The 19013-nt window shown below is 46.8% G+C and overlaps 1 protein-coding gene across 1 annotated transcript in view; it reads left to right on the top strand.

Moving 5' to 3' along the window:
• Tmem132b (transmembrane protein 132B) overlaps positions 1-19013 on the top strand; it is a 412598-nt gene that overhangs the window by 281566 nt on the left and 112019 nt on the right. The window contains exon 4 of the mRNA XM_008839404.2: positions 1892-2078. Coding sequence (XP_008837626.1) covers positions 1892-2078 — 187 coding nt within the window. The remainder of the gene's footprint in view (positions 1-1891; positions 2079-19013) is intronic.

Genomic DNA, 19013 nt, shown 5'->3' with positions numbered 1-19013 from the left:
TTCCACGCATCTACTCCCTGTCCATACCTGCATGCTCCCCCACTCACACATACACAGTCATACATACTCACACACATATACATTCAAACACACACCTGCACACTCACTACACAGGCACTTGCCCATTACCTCACGAACAGCTCATGGCTGAAACACAGATGCTGCTTCCTTAAAGGCAGTTGCAACTATTAAATTGAGAGAATTGCAGAGCTCTTTTCTCAATTTGAAAGGCTTATCAAGAGTGAATCAGGAGCAGGTAAAATTAATAGTTATGAGCCCATTTTCATAGAAATGGACTTATTAGCAAGCATCCTAGCTGCCTGAAGTAAAAGATTTCCTTCCTTTGGTTTGAGGGAAATTGCTTTTTAAAAATTATTAAATAAACCCTTGTAGTGATGACTCTGCTTAACTGCTGTTCCATTCATCACTGGTTGTGGGAGCTCCTAAGACTGGTCTAGCTTGTAGGCTGGAGAGTCAGGGAGCAGCAGGAAGTGCTTCGTTTGGAGGGTGACCCCCACACAATTGCACCCGCCGATGTTTTTCTTCCTTATTATCCCCAGGCCAGCACACAGCTAACCTGGACTAAAGCACAGCCCCACAGACAGCTTTCTCCACTGCTCTTCCCATGTTCTCAGCAGGAGCTGCTCTGAGGTCTTCTGAATGCCTATGAAACCCAGAGAGAAACTGGAAATTCCATCTTCCAGGATGGAGTGTTTCTTCCATCTTCCAAGATGGAGGAGGGACACTTTATGGCATTGCTGTATTCAGATGTCTAATGTTGTCTTTGGAACCTCTTGGAATAAAAGGAAAACACAGGGTTAAGGGTCTCCTCTTCCTTGTTTCATGGACAGTGTTGGTGTGGGGAGCTGTCCATGGTAGACATTGTCACCTGGTCAAGCAGCGGGCAGCCAATATTTTCCTTACAGACTTAAGCGTTGGGAAGCCAGAGTTCAGAACCTGCTAGCCTCTATGAGGCATGATAGAGGCTCAGAATAGACCCATCAGTAGAGAAGGAATGAGCTGGCCAGGGAATTAGGCTGTGGGGAGCTAGAGAATCTGCTATTGTGCCATCAACCCCTCTGGGTCCCAGTCAAGGAAGATTGAGCTCAGGACAGCATCCATTCACAGACCCATGCTGATGGCTGTTTGTTTTGACCCTGTCTTTGATAATTCTTTTTCAATTAGCATCTCTACTTTGCAAGACTATTCCTGCATGTAGAAGAATTACGAATAACACTTGTGCTCCATCTGCCCTCTTCCCTCTCTCAAACACACATATAATGATTTAAGACCATGAATTAAGGCAGATAGATGGGATTTTCGTACAGTATAACTAATCTAATTTTGGGCTGATGAAATGAAAATTCTAGCATGACACCTCCTGTCATTCACAGTTTCTGTTGTAACCCATGGGCCTGTGATGACTTTTCCCACCATTGATCTCATATTAATTCCACAAACCCACAAAATTACCATTATTTTCCCCAAGTTGTAAATTTGAGAGAGAACTAGAGAAGCAGAACTAGATCGAATCCAGGGTGCACCTCCTTCACTGAGGCTGGAGGAGTTGCTTCAAATGGCTCTAGAATATTCTGTGTATGTCCTGGTGGTGGTGTGGATTTGTGTGGAAGGCAGAGGGCTGTGTGGAGTGCACCTAGAGAGGCAGTGCACACAGGCACTCACTCAAGAAGAGCATCTCTCCCATAGGGAAGCTTTGTGTGCCCAACCTGAGCTGCCATCACCCCTGGTTGGGCTGTGAATGAGTCTGCACTCACTACAGTGGGTAGTCTAATGCCCGATTGACAAAGAGGACCATGGTGATGGACTGCCTTCTTAGCTTTCTGCAGAGTTGTGTGCTTTATAGTAAATCTTGTATTTGTCTGTTTTCCAGGGCAAATGGCTCCTTCTATGAGATCCTGCAAGTGGACTTTGGTGTCGACAACAGCAGTGGTTTGGCCGGGGCACAACAAATCACCTGGCAGGTGGAGTACCCAGTGGAGGACTCCATGAGTGAGCTCTTCGTCTCTGAGATATTCATCAGCCAGACAAGCTTTGTGGGCATCGTCCCTCTCGCCATGGTAAGAAACAGGCTTATGAAGACAGCTCATAAAGAAATTGCCTTTGACTACTTTCTTTTTCCATTTTCACATATATATTGCTTGTGTGTGGTATGCATATTGGGGGAGTGCTCATGTGCATGCATGTGGAGGCCCAAGATGTCTGGGATCATCCTCCATAGCTCCTCCACCTTATTCATTTACCAGGGCCTCTCAATCAAACTGAGAACTCACCAATATGGCCAGAGTCATTAGTCAGGTTGCTCTGGGGATCCCCTGTTCCTGCCTCCCAAGGCTGGAATTATGATTGGGCCACTACAGCCACCTGATATTTATTTAAGATTCTGGGGATTCAACTCCAGTTCTTATGCTTATATGGCAAGTGCTTTAGCCACTGAATCATCTCCTCAGCCCCTCCTCTGAATGCATTTATCCCTTAAAGAAATATGAAGTGCCTTTAAGTGTGTCGTTCCCTGTGCAGTTGATGTGCATTGTTTGGACAAGGGAAGTACACTTACATGGCGCTTTGTTTTCCTGCTTTACTAATGGCTCCCGAGATGCTGTTTAGGGTCTTACATGAATCCTTTTCTGTTGCTAGTAGCTCCTAGGGAACTCTAGTCCTTTATTGTCTCCATCTGTGTTCATCTGGGGTCCAAGTGCTGTACTCAGGGAGGACAGTTTCACTGGAATGTGTCAGGAGTGTGTGCTGGGAACAGGGGCTCTTAGATGCTCAGGAACCAGCACCCTCTAGTTGGCATTGCCCTGAGAGTCCCCAGGTGGTCCGGGGATTGGCAAACTTTAAAACGCAGATGGACTAAAAGAGCCTTGATGAGGACTGACCTGCGGAAGCTGGACAGGGTCCCAGAGCCCATTAAGCTGCCCACGTGTCTGCTGCGTTGGCCTAGCAAGGCTGGCATTTCTTCCTTGAGGTTGGCTGGGATTCTGTTCACACCAGGCTCAGGAGCCACAGTTGAGAACAGGGTTGGGGTGAAATTCCGGACCTAAAAAGCACAGCGCTCATGGGTCCTGGTTGGAAATGCTTCAATATTATTTTAGCAGTACTTTGACCCTCCTGTGTGAGACCAAGTGTGGAAGATTCACACCCAGCTACTTAGAGATGCCTGTGGTTTGTTCTTGAACAAGTGACCCCAGGGCTTCCAGCTCAGCTGCCAGCCAGTCATCGTGGTTTGGAAGATCAGTCTCATTAGCAGTGGCCCTCATTCTGCCTTGATGGCAAATGCAGCATGGCAGGAAATCACTTGCTAAGGGGCAGCAGTAGGTGGATGTTCCAAGGGGAAGTGGGGTTTTCCTGCATCATCTTTCCCTGTGAGCTGAATTCTCCAGCTCACCCTCGGGGAAGCTGAGGTGGCTGATCTCTGCCCTCAGAGCCTTTGTGGTTTCTTTTCATGTATAACAGCTAGCCCTCAATTCCATGCAGACTCTGAAGCCCAGTATGGGATGGGAAGGAGAACATGGCACTTTTTCAAAGGCAGGGGCCAGTTCCTGGAGTTGCTGTGGAGCCATATACACTTACCCACTAGAAAGTAGAATTAGGTCAGGAGAACAGGGTCAGCCAAGTGCAGCCCTTATGCTAAATCCAGGCTGATACCTATTTTAGCAAATAAGGTATTACGTGGCCACTTGGGTGCTGTGATTGAGTTGGGAATTTACAGTTGGGGATGCATCTCTGGCTTGAGGTTAATTTTAGCATCCTGTAATGAATAGAGCTCTGTGCTGACTCCTGAGAATGGAGCTGCTGTTCCCTGCTATGAAACTTTTGGGAAATCTCGTTCTTGTCTCCTTTAGCAGAGTTCAGTTCCCAGTGAGGTCTTTATGAAAGACAATTCCAACCCTCTTTGACCAGCAGTCATGTCCTCTCTTGGGATGCAACCTGAAGCTCCAACCCCAGGTGCTGGGCTAGTTGGGGTGTCACTCTTGATCCAGGTCACATGGCAGGGACAGTACAGAACTAGGGGAGAAGGAGCCAGCTGTACACAAAGTGAATGAAGAGGGGAAAGCAGGTAGGTGCACAGCTGACCAGACACTGGTCTTTTCTGACAGGCATTTCCCTGTGACTGGTCACTGCTCTCCCAGTAGGCAGAGGCAGCACGCCTGCCAGGGTGGATGGCTGCCATGAGGCTTGTATGGGGTTTGTTCCACTCCCTTGTCTGTCCCCAGTTCCTCCCTCTAGTGCAGTCTGAGTCTCCTGCTCCAGGAATGCTGGCTTATGTCCTGTCTACTCTGCTTTGCTGAGGCTATTCGCATCTTTCTGTGTGGTTGATCTTCACTTATCAACGTCTTCTTACCATTGCCTGGGGAGTGGGATAGTTGAGTGGTGTCCTGTATGACCTCATGGTTTCCTGTGAAGAGAGGCTCCGACTGACTCTTGGGGCTGGGCTTGCTCAGTAGGGTTTCCTGAAGATTTGATGAGATGCCCGAGGTGAGGCATCAATGCTGTGGCTAGCACATTGTCTCACTCATTAATATTAATATTTTTATTTCACCACTGTCAGAATGTTAATGAGCAACATTGGGAGAGCGGCCACACTTTGGTAGAACAAACAGAAGTCGAACCTCAGGCTGGGGGGTGGCACTTCTGGAAGGAGGATGGTATTGTGGTTTGGATGTGGAATGGCTCAGGTGTATGAATACTCAGTCCCCAGCTGGCGGTGCTGTTTCTGGAGGCTGTAGAGCTTTTAGGAGGTGGGGGTTCTAGCTGAAGGTTGCTGGGGAGGGAGGGCCTTGAGGTTTATAACCCTGCCCTGCTTCCTGTTCCCTCCCTGCTGAGATAAGAGTATGCAGCCCCATAGTCTTGCCACCATGTCATTCCTGCCATGATGGCACATGTCCCACCAAACTGGGAGCCAAAATGGATCCTTTCCACCTAATCGCAGTGATGAGAAAATTGATCTAGAAGACTTGCTGAGACAGACATAGCCACAATCTCAGGTGGGCAAGCCCGTATTCAGACACTTCACTGACTGTATAGGATAGTCAAGGGAGAATGAGAGAGGAGGGGCAGTCCATAGGATGCTTGAAGGTGAGTGGACATTAGTCAAGAGGAAAAGAAGGAAGGCCTTCCGGAACTGAGGAGCAGCATGTTTGAGGAGCAGAGCAGAAGTGTGCATGGGGTCTAGGGCTGCTGGCAGAGGGGCACTGGGTACAGGGAAGGTGATGTGGGGTAGAGAAGGGGGCTGTCATGATGGGTTCATTTGCTATACTATGATGTCAGAGCTCTGGTTTAGGGTCATTGTTATCTATTTGAATAATTTACTGGATCACAACAAATTCATTGTTCCACAGCATTTATCTGCTAAGATTTGACTATGTTCTCCCCAGAATTCAGGTTGAAACAGTGTTCACTGTAGTGGTATTAAGAGTGATTTGGGGAGGTGATTACAATATGGGGGTTCTGCCCTTGTGGAGGATTCTTAACTTATGAAAAAGACGGAAAGAAGTATTTTGCCTTTCCATCCTTCCACCATGTGAGGATGCCATGTCTTATTCTCTGCAGAGGACACAGCCACAAAGAGACTAGAAACAAAGACACTAGACCCTCACCAGATTCTGAACCTAACAGCAACTTGGTCTCGGACTTCTCATCCTTCAGAACTAGGAGAAAATTCATTTCTGTTCTTTATAATACAGCTAGTCTCAGATATTTTGCTATAGAAGCACAAATGGACTGAGACTTTAGTATACCAAGCCTTGTGTTAGGTCATGTTAAAGTACAATTATTAATGACTAATCATCAATACGATTAGTAAGACAGCAGTGTTTCTTGTCATCAAGAAGATCCACAGATACCCTCTTGATTCTAACCCAAATATTAACCCTTTCCTGTTTGTACCTGTTCGGATTGCATTGCAATGGATTCAGAGACTCACAGAGAGAGATCTGTGATGGTTTAGCTATGTCTGCCATGGGTGTAGCAAGGGTAGAAGTAGTGCCTGCTGTGTTCTGTCTAGTCTTTCCATGTAGCCCAGCTTGAGGATTGTACTGTTACAGGAAAATATGTTCCTACTTCCTGTCTCCCCCTGTCCAACATCCTTGCTAACAAGACCTCAGAGTGGTCTTTGTCCTCTAAGTGACCACATACATCTGTCCTCCAGCAAAGCAGGGTCCTCCCCAGCCCATAAGAGTGTGGGGATTGGCCTAATCCAGCACAGTGGTGTCATCCCTCCACTGGAGATTATGTAGGGATTGATTTATGGTGTTGTTCTGGCTAAGCTCCAGGAAGTCTTGAGGGGAGCTCAGGGAAGGAATTACTTCCTACTAACAGATGGATACAACTCAGGAAGTGTTCCTGCTTTCTGTCCCTGGCACAGCAGTGCGAGGAGACGAAGACATTGGCCTCATGAGAGGAGCTGCAAGCACTCAGAGGTGGTAGAACAGAAACAGAGCCTGGTATCACAGGCTGCCGAGGTAACCTGCCAGGGGTCTCTCAGCCCAGACACCCTGCCTTGGGAAACATAAATATCTCAGTTCAAACCTACTTCCCATTGGCCATGACTGCAGCCTGAAGGGCTTCCAGGGGTCTCTTTCCCACAGCTTGCCCCTCACCCGAGTCCCCACCCCCTTACTCAGAGGCCCAGGCCACATCTCCTTCCTCCCCATTGGTCAGGACAGGCTGTATGCCCACCTCTCAGTGCAGGGAGGTGGGGAATTATTTTTGGCTTTGTGACAGGGTAAGCAGACAGTGGCATCTGCCACCCATGGGCTGTCTCATTTGGCACTCCCAGTACCCTCTTAGAGGGTGCTGTTATCTTGGAATTCTATCCAGACTTATGTGCCATGGTTCTGTGGTCCTGTTTTTGATACTTGTTATAGCTCTCGGGGACATGCCTGAGAGACCCCAGGTAGGGGAGCTAGGGTGGAACTGATGCAGTAGTCCAGGCTGGTGGGCTTGCTAAGGGCAGTGACTATGATGATTTACTCATTCATTTTTTCCATTGATCCATTGATTCATCTATCCATCCATCCATCCATCCATCCATGCATCCATATATCCATCCATCCATCCATCCATCCATCCATCCATCCATCCATCCATCCATCTATCCGTTCATCCATTTGTTGATTCATCCATCCATCAATCCATTGATCTATTCATCCATCCATCTACTCACCCACCTTTATACCTATTCATTGTTCCATCCATCCACCCACATATCCATCTATTAATACATCTAATGATCTGTCCATCAGTCCATTCACCCACATATCCATCCATCCACCCACCCACATATTCATCCATTAATTCACCTACTGATCTATCAATCAATTGATCCATCAATCCATCAATTCATTCATCCATCCATCAATCCATTGACCTATCAATCTGTCCATCCATATATTCAGCTGTTCATCCATCCATTGATCTTTCCATTGATACATCCACTCACAAATCCATCTATCTATCAATCCATCAATTGATCCATCTATCCTACCCATGCATCCATCCATCATCACTACACAGCAAACATTCATGTGGCATATATGGTGCTAGATTCATTACTTTTTGGTAAACATACATAACAAACAGAATGGGTGGGGAATTTGGAACTGGAATCACTAGGCCTTAGAAGCCATTTGTGTCTAATGCTTTCACTTATAGATCAGCACACATGCCGCAGAACCCTTAACTAGGGTCACCTAAACAGAGGGATTGAAACCCTGGACACCTACAGTACCTTCTGCACTTTATTTAAATCTGTAATGAATTTTGCTGCCTGCCTTCTCCATGGTTGAGAAGAGTTGTTTCTTTTCTTGCCTTCTTTTTTCTTTTGACTTTTATGAAAGCACATGTTTTTCTCCCCCCTCCCCCGAATTCCTTTTTTGGGGGTGGGGGGTGGGGTTCTGTCCAGTTACTGAGCTTTGAGCATGGAGATTTGTTCCTGTGGGTGGTTTAGACTCCAGGATGGCAGCCCACCATTCAACTCCAGTTCTTAAAACTAAAAAGCCAAGCTCTGCACATGCAGATAAAAAACACATTATCTTTCAAAAAGGTTGGAATAGAAAAATGAACACAGTTAGTGAGTTTCTAGGCAACTGGGACCACGGGCTGAGTGCAGGCTGGAACGAGATAATCAGATTCCCTTTCAGTCACGCTGGCTGAAACCTTCCAGCACAGCCTGGGCACAAATGCTTCTTTATTTCCAATGGCGTTTGGGTGCTGACTCTGCCAAGCACTGTTCTAGTGCACGGCGATGAATAAGACAGACAGGGTCCCAGCTCCTCTGCTCACATATAAATGGGATGAACTGACCAGCAGTCTACAAATGCAGATAGACCTTCGTTTCAGAAATGAGGAGTATCCAGGAGACTCAGATGGGTGAAAAAGAGACTGTGAATAGATTGGTGGAGTGACCAGGAAGGCATCATCCCAAGGACTCAGTGTTTGCTCTGAGAACTAGATTAAAAAGAAAGGTCAGCTATGTCAAGCTGTGGAGGAAGAACATTCCAGGAAGAGGGAAGGCCACTCATTTTCAAGTAGAATCAAGCAGAACAAAGAAGGCCAGTCAGCTAGAGTGTAGAGAGCAAAGGAGAGGGGGGTGGGGAGAGAGAAGAGGAGAGGAAGGCAGGATGGGGGCTGCAGGTGTTGGTCACACTGGCTTCTGTTTCAGAGAGTTTCTATCATTTGCCATTCTCATACCAGGTTCCTATTGCTGCTGTGGCTGATGCCCCAGCAGAATGACTCTCAGCAGTACAAATTGAACTTACAGCTCTGGAAGCCTGAAATGGTCCTTACAGGGTAAAATCAGGGTCCTGGCAAGGAGAGCTCTTTCTGGGGGCTTTTAGAGAGACACTGATCTGTGCTTCCTGGATCACAGAGATTGCAGGCATTCCTTGGCTTATGGCCCCCTTTCATTAACTTCATCTTCCCCCATGGCATCCCTGAGATAGACCCTCCTGTGTCCTTCCTATAAGAACCCTGTGCTCACATCTGTCCCACCTGGATGGTGGAAGGTCACCTCCCCACCTCTGCAACCTGACTTACATCTGCAAAGACCCCTTCTGCCTGTTCTGAGAGTAGGACACATGTCTTTGAGGAGGTGTTACTCTGCCAACTGCAGCAGCTTTGGGATATTAACTCCTTAAACTCATTTGACAACCCTACACATGGGCTGTAGACTTGGAGCTCAGCTCTGGGACAGCCCAGTCCACACTGTCACTGGGAATGAGGTTCTGGGTACTGACTCTGATGGGTCGTGTGGCTTCAGCTTGACTCAGCTGTAAAGCAGCCCGATCTGTGGTGTGGCTACACTCTGCTCACCTTGGGGGAGCTCACACTGTCCCTAAAAGTTACTTTCTGGAGCTCTGATATCCTAAATCCTTTAAATGCACTGTGAACTTTTTCCTTCCCTAAGCCATTCCTGCCTGTGTGATGCTGCCAGGGACCACCTGACATTGACAGTCAGTATCTACAGGAAGCAGCAGCAGGCAGGTCGGCCCTTCAGTTTCTCCTAGACCAGACATGGCAAGAGGCTCTGCACACAGTGGTGGCACACATGGTCTCACTTGATTGATTCAAGAAGCTCACAGCTGAAAAGAGCAGTTTTTAGTTGTCAAAGACAATGTGTGTTCAGTGAGTGCCCTTCACAAATGGTCACAAACAGCCTCTGTTGGTGGGGACAGAAGCCACGCGCTTATGAATGCTGCTCTCTGCACTTACACACATGGTGGAGCGGGTGCCACCTCTGCAGCATAACCACAGTGGGGCATTGTCCTGCACTGTAGCACCAATGAGATTTCATAAACCTGTCACCTCAGGACCCAGAGCTGGGCTGGGATGTCTAGTGTACCCCTTCCTGGTGTACATTAAACATACAACACTCTTAAAGGATTGCTGCTGGAGGGTGATTGTAGCTGGCTCAGTGGAAACAAAGACAAAAGCCCAGTATGATGTTTGGTGCAGGTCACCTGCAGCTTTTTGGGGGAAAAAGTGTATAATTTCTGAAGGTGAAAGGGAAAAATCTTGACCCAGCTAAGCATGCTCAGGAAAGAAACTAGTGGTTGTCAGTCAGAGGCTCAAAATGATAGAATCTGGGTGCTCTGATGGCAGGGATGTGACGAGACAAATCTTTAAAGGCTCCATCAATATTATTAATATTTATGACCTACCGGCAGACACAGCCACCGTACCTTGCACCCCTCAAAGACTTCTGCTGCTCTGGAATTGTTTGGCTCTGTTGGGTGACGAGTCTTGAATGACTAAACCCAGAGCAATTATGTGTGGCATCACGTCCCTGTCCTACACCTCCTTAAAGGTGGAAAAATAATCAGGAAACTGTACTGTGAGACAGCAATTTTCCTGAAAGACAAAAAAGCCATTGGCTGTTGACAGGTGAGCTAGATTGTTCATCACAGCCTGGAACTGTGAACAGGCAAGTTGTCTGTGAACACCCCAGCTTCCAGTTGCCAGATACTCCTGTTTAGAAATAGTGGAGTCTTTGCCAGCAGATGGCTTTGCCAGACCCTGGATTGGACCAGGAGGGGCCGTGTCCCCATCTCCCCAAATCATGTGATGTGTGTGCTTAAGAAAAATTGGGACTGGAGATATGACCCAGTCAGTACAGTACTCACCACACAAGCATGAAGACCTGAGTTCATATTCCTAGAACCCACATACTAAGCTGGGCGTGGAAGTGCACACCTAAGATCCCAGTGCTGGATGGATCCCTGGGCCTTGCTGGTCAGCCAGTCCAGTGGAATCAATGAGTTCCGGGTACAGTGAGAGATCCTGTCTCAGAGGGAGGGATGTTAGAGTAGCAAAAGGCCCCATTAAAAAAAAAGAAAGTATACGAAGTTCATGAAGTTGTCAGGCAAAAGTGATGGGGAGACATGGGAGGAGTTGGAGAGGAGGGAGCGGGCATGGATTTGATCAAAACACCTTATATGCATGTAGGAAATTCTGAATAAATAATTTTTAAAAGTTAAAAACAACAGTAACAACAACAACAGAAACAACAACAACAACAACAAAATAAAGCGAGAGTAGTACAGGCAGACACCAGCTACTGATGTCTGGCCTCCACATGTACAGGCACACACACACACACACACACACACACACACACACACACATCTAGCTTCCTCTGTTATAATCTGACTTTCAGTAGGGTCTGCCTCTTCATCCTATCTACAGAAAGGTCCTCTCCTTTCCTGTAGCACCCTAGCAGCAGATGTGAGGTGCTCACCACATATACAGACGAGAAACATCAAAACGTGTTTCTTCCTTATTTTCTTAGTGAGCAGAGTTACTCATGATGGCTAAATGGAAAGTATTTGACAACAGGTGGCATGGGCATTCATTAAATGGAAGACACAGAGCCTGTAAAGAGTTATTACAACTCCTACCATCTTCAGGACACAACAGCTGTGTGTCAGCCCCGCTGGGATCAAACAGCAAGATGTTCCAAGGCATGGTTTTTGCCTAGATCACGGCAGAGCCCAGCAAGTCACTTGTTAAATGGCTTTAATTTCACAAATGGGCAACATAGTGTTATTTCCATTTGGCTTTCACTTTTTGCTCTTGAGTGACAGCCCCCAGAGTTCCCACTAGGTGGCGCTGGCAGATCAGGTTGTGTCCATGGGTGCCTGCCCTGCACCTTGCTCCTCATAGGGCTCCTGAGCATCTGCCCCACACTCTTCTCTCCTGCTCCCCGAGTCCCCAGGGGCCTTTCCAGGGATCCTATAGAGGGTGGTCCCTCACAGAGCCCACCAGGGCTCAGCATAGCTCCTGGCCCCCAACACTGGGCTGCTCAGACAAGTGTGTATCCCTCAGCCACTGGCCCATGCGGCTACATGGATGGCTAGTGATCCCCTTCCACTGCAGACTTCACTGTTTTCATTCCAAACAATGCATGCTTATAATAAAAAGGTAAACCACACAAGGAAAAGCCTCAGTCACAGCGTCTCCAGTATGACCACGTCATATTTAGAATGGATATTGCTGTATGTTGTATAGCGAGATAGCTGCTTGCAGCAGTGGACAGCAGATGGACATTGATCTTCATAAGCATGAGGTCACCCCCTGCATGCTGAGATATTTTTTAGGTGCTAAGTCCCCCATTTACTTATATTTAAAGGAAAAATAAGAGAATCGAATATGAAATCTGTGACCCACACACATAAATAAATGTAAAATAAATGAATAAATAAAATTGTGATAAAACATGTTAGCCACCACAAACAGAATCCCTGGCTTGATTAGGGGAGAAAGGCTGTGGTGAAGACATAGCAATGATCAGAGCTCCTTGTTTGGTCTTTGATTTATCATTCCCATCACTGTTAGGATCACCATGGCCACTTTAGCTGTTGCTGTTTACTCATGTGTGTGTGTGTGTGTGTGTGTGTGTGTGTGTGTGTGTGTGTGTGTGTGCAGGTGCACTTGTATGTGGTTTTCACATGTGTGTGGAGGCCAGAGCACAACCCCAGCTGTCGTGCCTCATGTACCTTCCACCTTCATGTTTTGAGAGAGTCTCTCACTACTTGGAATGCACTGATTAGACAGACTGGCTGGTGAACATGCCTCAAGGACTTGACTTCACCTCCTTAGTGCTGAGGTCACAAGCATGGTGACCACACCTGGCTTTCTCATGTGAATGCTGGATTAGAACTCAGGTCCTTGTGCCTGGGAGGTGAGCTCTCTGCCTACTGAGCCATCCCCCTCACCCCTGGGTACTGCTTTATCAGTGAAATGCTTTCTTAGTGAAATGGTATCTGAATGTCCAGTGCTGCCTGTGATGATTTAAATTAAAATCAATAAAAATAAAATAAAACATAATATTCAGTCCCTCTGTTGTACTGGCCACACTTGAAGTACTCAGTAGCCACATCGAGCTTGTCCTGCTGTCCTCAATACAGATCCAGAACATTCCACCAGAGGACAGAGTTCTGGCCATGGCTCCTTCCATTTTTTTTCTGTCTAGATCATTTATTAGTTTCATAGATCACTAATAAAATAATTGAAAATACTATTATATAATTTTTTTAATGTATTTACACTGTCAAATTTTATTATTCTTGTACTCTAGAACTCTGTGTCTCTATTTTAAGATTAATACATTCAGGACATTGGTTACTTTCCTTGTTTCTGTGACATGATACTCTACAAAAGCAACCCAAGGGAAGAAAGGTTCATTCTGGCTCATGGTCTAAGGGTGCAGCCCATCAGCAGGAGCATGAGGCAGCTGGTCACATGGCAGCCAGTCAGGAAGCAGAGAGATGAGAGAGATGCATGATGGGGCTCAGCTCACTTTCTGCTTTTAATGCAGCAGTCACAAGATGACTTCAACCTATGAGATGGTGCCACCCATATTTAGGGTGAGTGTTCCCATCTCATTTAGCCCACTCTTGTTTCCCTGGTGATTCTGGGTCCTGTCAATGTGACAGTCCATTGAGGCTGGTGTCTACACTAACCTTGTATGCTCACTAGGAAGCACTATAGTTTCAGGAACAGCTGGCCTCTGGCCACCCGCTGCCCTTTCTTGCTGAGACCCCTCTACTTCCTTGTTCTTTGACTCTGGTTTTAATGAAATCTTGGAGGAGGAAGATGGGAGCTGAGTGCACTACCCACCTTGTTGAACCATAATGCTCTCATGCTTGGTGAGCCCTGAAGGCCCACGGCCGTGCCCAGCTCTTCCTTCCCACGCTGTGACCTGGATCTGTGTTCACCAGTTGGCTGGGGCAATGGATGGAGGATCCTCTGTTCCTGGTATCAGGGATGTGACAGAAGTACTCAGCCAGAGAGGGAATGAACAGACGTCTGCTTTTTTCAGTTCTTTCTTACCAACTGAGGGAAGATTTCTATTCCAAGATCAAAGATTGAGATTAAAATTTTGCAATCCTTGGGGGCTGGAGAGATGACTCAGCAGTTAAGACTGCTCTTGCAGAGGACCTGGGTTCGATTCCCAGTACCCACATGGTGGCTATGAACGGTCCTTAACTCCAGTTCCAGGGGAATCGAAGCCCTCTTCTGATCTCTGCGGCATCGCATGACACGGGTGCACTCACATACATGCAGGCAATACACTCATACACATAAAATAAAAATAATAAATAAAATATTTAAAACTTTGTGATCCTTGGGTGGAGCGATGTGACTTTGTGTCTAAGAATAGAACTGGAATAACTACCCGATTCTTTTCTAAGGCAGAACGTGAACCAGGGCATTTAGAAAAGGCCAAGAAAGGGGCCTCTGTGGATTGAGATGGAGCATGGACAGCAGGTGTAGGATGGACCTGCCTGTCTTTCCTGTTTCCTTCAGAGCCATTTTGACTGTGGAAAATGTCACTTCATGGTGATGGTTACCAGGTCCTGCACTCTCTGCAAAGGGAGCTGCAGGTGCAAAGATGGACAGCTGATGGAGGACAGACAGCAGGTGGAGGGTGGACAGCAGATGGAGGGTAGACAGCAGGTGGAGGACGGACAGCAGGTGGAGGACGGACAGCAGGTGGAGGAGGGACAGCAGGTGGAGGATGGACAGCAGGTGGAGGAGGGGCAGCAGGTGGAGGACGGACAGCAGGTGGAGGAGGGACAGCAGGTGGAGGACGGACAGCAGGTGGAGGACCGGCAGCAGGTGGAGGAGCGGCAGCAGGTGGAGGACGGACAGCAGGTGGAGGATGGACAGCAGGTGGAGGACGGACAGCAGGTGGAGGACCAGCAGCAGGTGGAGGACCGACAGCAGGTGGAGGACCAGCAGCAAGTGGAGGACAGACTGCAGGTGGAGGACAGACAGCAGGTGGAGGAACAGCAGCAGGTGGATCTTTCTTTTCCTCACAGCACAGTGGCTGACCAGGAATAAGAAGCACACAAAGACTACAGTCTACTTTTCTGGAAGTGCTGGTGCCTCCATCCAGTGATCACATCCATGCCAGTCTTCCTTGTGAGTGCCCTGGGGACTGTTTGGGGCTCCTATTTGAAAGGTAGCCAGATACAGTCAGGACAGTTTCCTAGGGAGGGCCTCCCTTGGCAGCATCAAGGATGCCCTGCTTCCATACTCTGAATGCCAGTGCAGCTGGATTCCCACCATGCCTCTGATCTGCTGCGAATGAAAGATGTGTGTGTGTGTCCAGGTCCTCCTCCTGTATGGCATTGCTGATCCGTCTGATCTTTCTTACAAGGCAGAGGTACTGTTGGATACAAGTCAGAGCCAAGCAGGAGACTATGTTATGATGAGGTGCCATCTCGATGGGCTGAGGCTATCCATATGTTTCCTTAGTGTAAAGTGTTAGGAGAATACAATGGTAGGCTAGCAGTTTCTGGAAACTCCACAGGGTCACCATCCTGTCTCTTATAAATTCCTGAGGACAGGATCATTGACAGAGGCTCACAGAAGCCTGTAAGGCCCACAGCTATATTGTGAACACATGAAAATGTCCTTGCCATTCCGTTTCTTAGGGAACCAGGCTCATGTGTGGTTGAGTGAAGACAGTGTGTCAGAGGAGAGAGGCAGGGAGATGGGGTCTGTCAAGTTCCCTCCCTGCCTGAAGTGGGTGGTGACTCTCCCTCAGTCCTACCCACTCTTTGCATTGGGAGTCAGATGGAACCCAGGGTTACCAGGGCTTCTTAATTTCAACTGGAAGATGGGCTAATACTATTTTTTATTTTTTGTTTATTGAGACAGGGTCTCTCTGTAGTACCAGCTGGCCAGGAACTCACTATTTAGGCCAGGCTGGCCCTGATCTCACAGAGATCTGCCTATCTCTGCCTCCCAAGTGTTGGGATTAAAGGTGTGAGTCAACATGCCTAGCTCTGCTTGTACTATTTTTATTTTTTTGACAGGGTCTCCTTGTAGCCCCAGCTGGCCTTGAACTCACAGAGATCCTCCTGCCGCTGCCTCCCGAGTGCTGGGATCAAAGGCATGCGCCACCACACCTGGTGGTTTGAACTATTTTTAATTGCTGTCACAAGTTTGAAAAGATAATTGTCTTAGTTTCTTTTCCTGTTGCTATGATAAAATAACCTGACAAAAGCAACTTGGGAGAGAAAGGTTTATTCTGGCTCACAGTTCAAGGATACATCATGGTAGGAAGTCAAGGCAGCAGGAGCTTGAAGCAACTTCTCAAGCTGCATTTATGATCAGGAAAGATACGTGCTTAAGTTAACTTACTTTCTCCTTTTTATACAGTCCAGGATCCTAACCCAGGGAATGATGCTATCCATGGTGGGCAGATCTTCCCACCTCAGCTAACACAATCAAGATAATCCCCACAGGCATGCCCAGTGGTTCATCTCCCAGGTGATTCATGATTCTGTCAAATTGATGGTTGACACTGACCATCACAGTAGTGGCTACCTGCAGTAGGTGCAGTAGGCAAGGGATGGTTCCCTCCTTGGGGGCAGTGTCTTCATCTGCCCTTTGTCCTGTGTTCTCTATGGAGAGAGACTGAGGAACAGGGAGGGCCACTTGTTCCAACAGTGGACATACCATGTGGCCCTGAGTGACACTTAGGGTTGGGCAGTGAGGGTTAGCTGCCCTTGATGACTGGGATGTGGATACAGAGCAGCTGAGCTGGCCCATAGCATGCAGAAAGGATGGCATTAAATAGACCCAGAATCCCCAAACAGTGTGGGTCACTCCAGGACCAGACAGTGATGACAGACATAGGCTGGCTCCTTCCTGCCCTACAGCTCCCACCACCCAGCTTTTCAGGAAGAGGTGGGGAGCAACACAGGAGCCTGGACCTTGTGGGTAGATGCATAATGGGGCTTGCAGATCTGCTGAATTGGCCTGGATGATTCTGCTCCATCTCTGGTGACAAGTCACAGTGTGTGTAGCCACAGAGGGTGTGTTACTGTTTATACTGGCTGTGGTGTGACTAACACACCATAGAATTTTTTTACAATGCAGTGAACTTAGTACCACAGAGCTGGGTGACCATGATACAGTCACTCTAGAGAGAAACCCCAGAATCATTAACAGTCTATCCCTGTTCCCCTCAGTTCCCTCTGTTCTGGAGCCCACCATCTGAGCATGCCCTTCTAAACTTCTGAAGACTTCATGGACGTGGAGTTCTGTCATGTCTGGCCTTCATATCTGGTTTCTGACATAGTGTGACATTTCAGGTTGCATCCATGCTGTGCCGTGTCAGAATGCCACTCCTTTTTGTTGCTGAATAATATTCCATTGCATAAATGTGTGGCCTTTTGTTTACTTGCTCATCAGATGGGTTACTTCTAATTTTCAGCTGTTATGAATGTTGTTGCTGCTAACATTTGTGTACAAATTTTTGTATGGACATAAGCTTTAATCTGTTGGTTTCCTTCTAACAGACTAAAATAGGAATAATGAATTATTATTGACTCATCTTTTGTGCATGTGTGCGTGTGTATGACATATACTGGAGATTGATCCAGGGGCTCAAGAATGAAGGCAAGTACTGTATCACTGAGCTATTGCTCCACCCCACCCTTCCTTTTCATTTTGAGACAGGGTCTTTCTAAGTTGTAGAAGCTAGCCTCAAAATTGCAATTGTCCTGCCTCAGCTTCCTAAGAGGCTGAGATGACTGGCCACCATGCCTGGATGACTCGCCCTTATGTCTTAGGAAGCATTGTTATGGTAACTCTTTGGAGCTTTGGGAGCGATCCATGTGGTTTTGAGAATGAAATCTTCATGACAGGATAGAGGCATGACAGGTGAGTGGGTAATGCAACTGGTTGGGATATGATGGAGTGGTGGAGCATGTGGTGAGGTGGAGCCTGTGGTGAGGTAGAGCCCATGGTGAAGTGAGGTAGAGTCTATGGTGAGGTGAGGTGGAGCCCATGGTGAGGTGAGGTACAGAAGTCACTCATGCCAAGGCAACAGCAATGTCTCTGTTCCCACTGTCTGCTTTGCAGGATGGACAGCTTGGAGTTGAGGTGTTTTGATTTTTCTTTTTAAAAAATATTTATTATTTTTATTTTATGTGTATGAGCATATTGCCTGCATGTATGTAAGTGTACCTGTATTGTGCAATGCCTGCAGAGTCAGAAGAGGGCATTGGATTCTCCTAGAACTGGCATTATGGACAGTTGTTAGCTGCCAAATAGGTGGTGGGAATTGAAACCAGGTGCTCTGTAAGAGCAGCCAGTGCTCTTAACCACTGAGTCATCTCTCCAGCCCCAATTTTGTTTTTCTGAGAAACTAAAAATTTGGATTTTCGAAAGAGAACATTGAAATTTTAGTTTGCAAATCTTATTTCATATTTTGTTTTCATCTCTCAACGCTGGGCCTGGTGGCTTCTTCCTCCATGGTGCCAAGATGCCATTGTTAAGCTATGAAAGAACATACAGTGGTTGTCCCACTTTGGCTGGGCATCTCTGTCCAGGTAGGCTAATGTTTCTCTAATATAGTATATGCAATAAGACAGCACCTTCCACTATCAGGTGGACCAAGCTCAAGTCCAACTATATTTCTTTTGTAATGCCAGGACACCTACGGAACTCTGGTGTGTCTCTTCTACAATGTACAGAGTGAGCAATGGTCCCCACCTCACATATTGGAGTGACTGTTGGATAAGCTAATATATGTGAGTGCTTAAAACATCACCTAGCACACAGTAGATTATCTGTCTATCTATCTATCTACCTACCTATCTACCTATAATCTATCTATCTATCTATCTATCTATCTATCTATCTATCTATCTAACATCTATCTGTCTGCCTATCTATCATCTATCTATCTATCTATCTATCTATCTATCTATCTACCTATCTATCATCTATCAATCATTTTCATCATCTGTCTATCATCTATCATCTATCTCTTGTCTATATATCTATCCATCATCTACCTATGTAACATCTATCTACCCACATCTATCTTTATCTCTATAATCTGTCAATCAATTTATCTTCTATGTATCTATCATCTTTCTCTTTACCTTTGTATCTCTAGCATCTATCTATGTATCTAATGTTATCTACCATTTATCTATATTATATCAACCAATCTACTATCTAGCCAT

Source organism: Nannospalax galili, unplaced genomic scaffold (genome assembly GCF_000622305.1).
Source record: "Nannospalax galili isolate Female #2095 unplaced genomic scaffold, S.galili_v1.0 scaffold218, whole genome shotgun sequence".
NCBI classification, from domain to species: Eukaryota; Metazoa; Chordata; class Mammalia; order Rodentia; family Spalacidae; genus Nannospalax; species Nannospalax galili.
The sequence above is the reverse complement of the archived record's forward strand: the minus strand, read 5'-3'. Positions and strand labels throughout refer to the sequence as shown.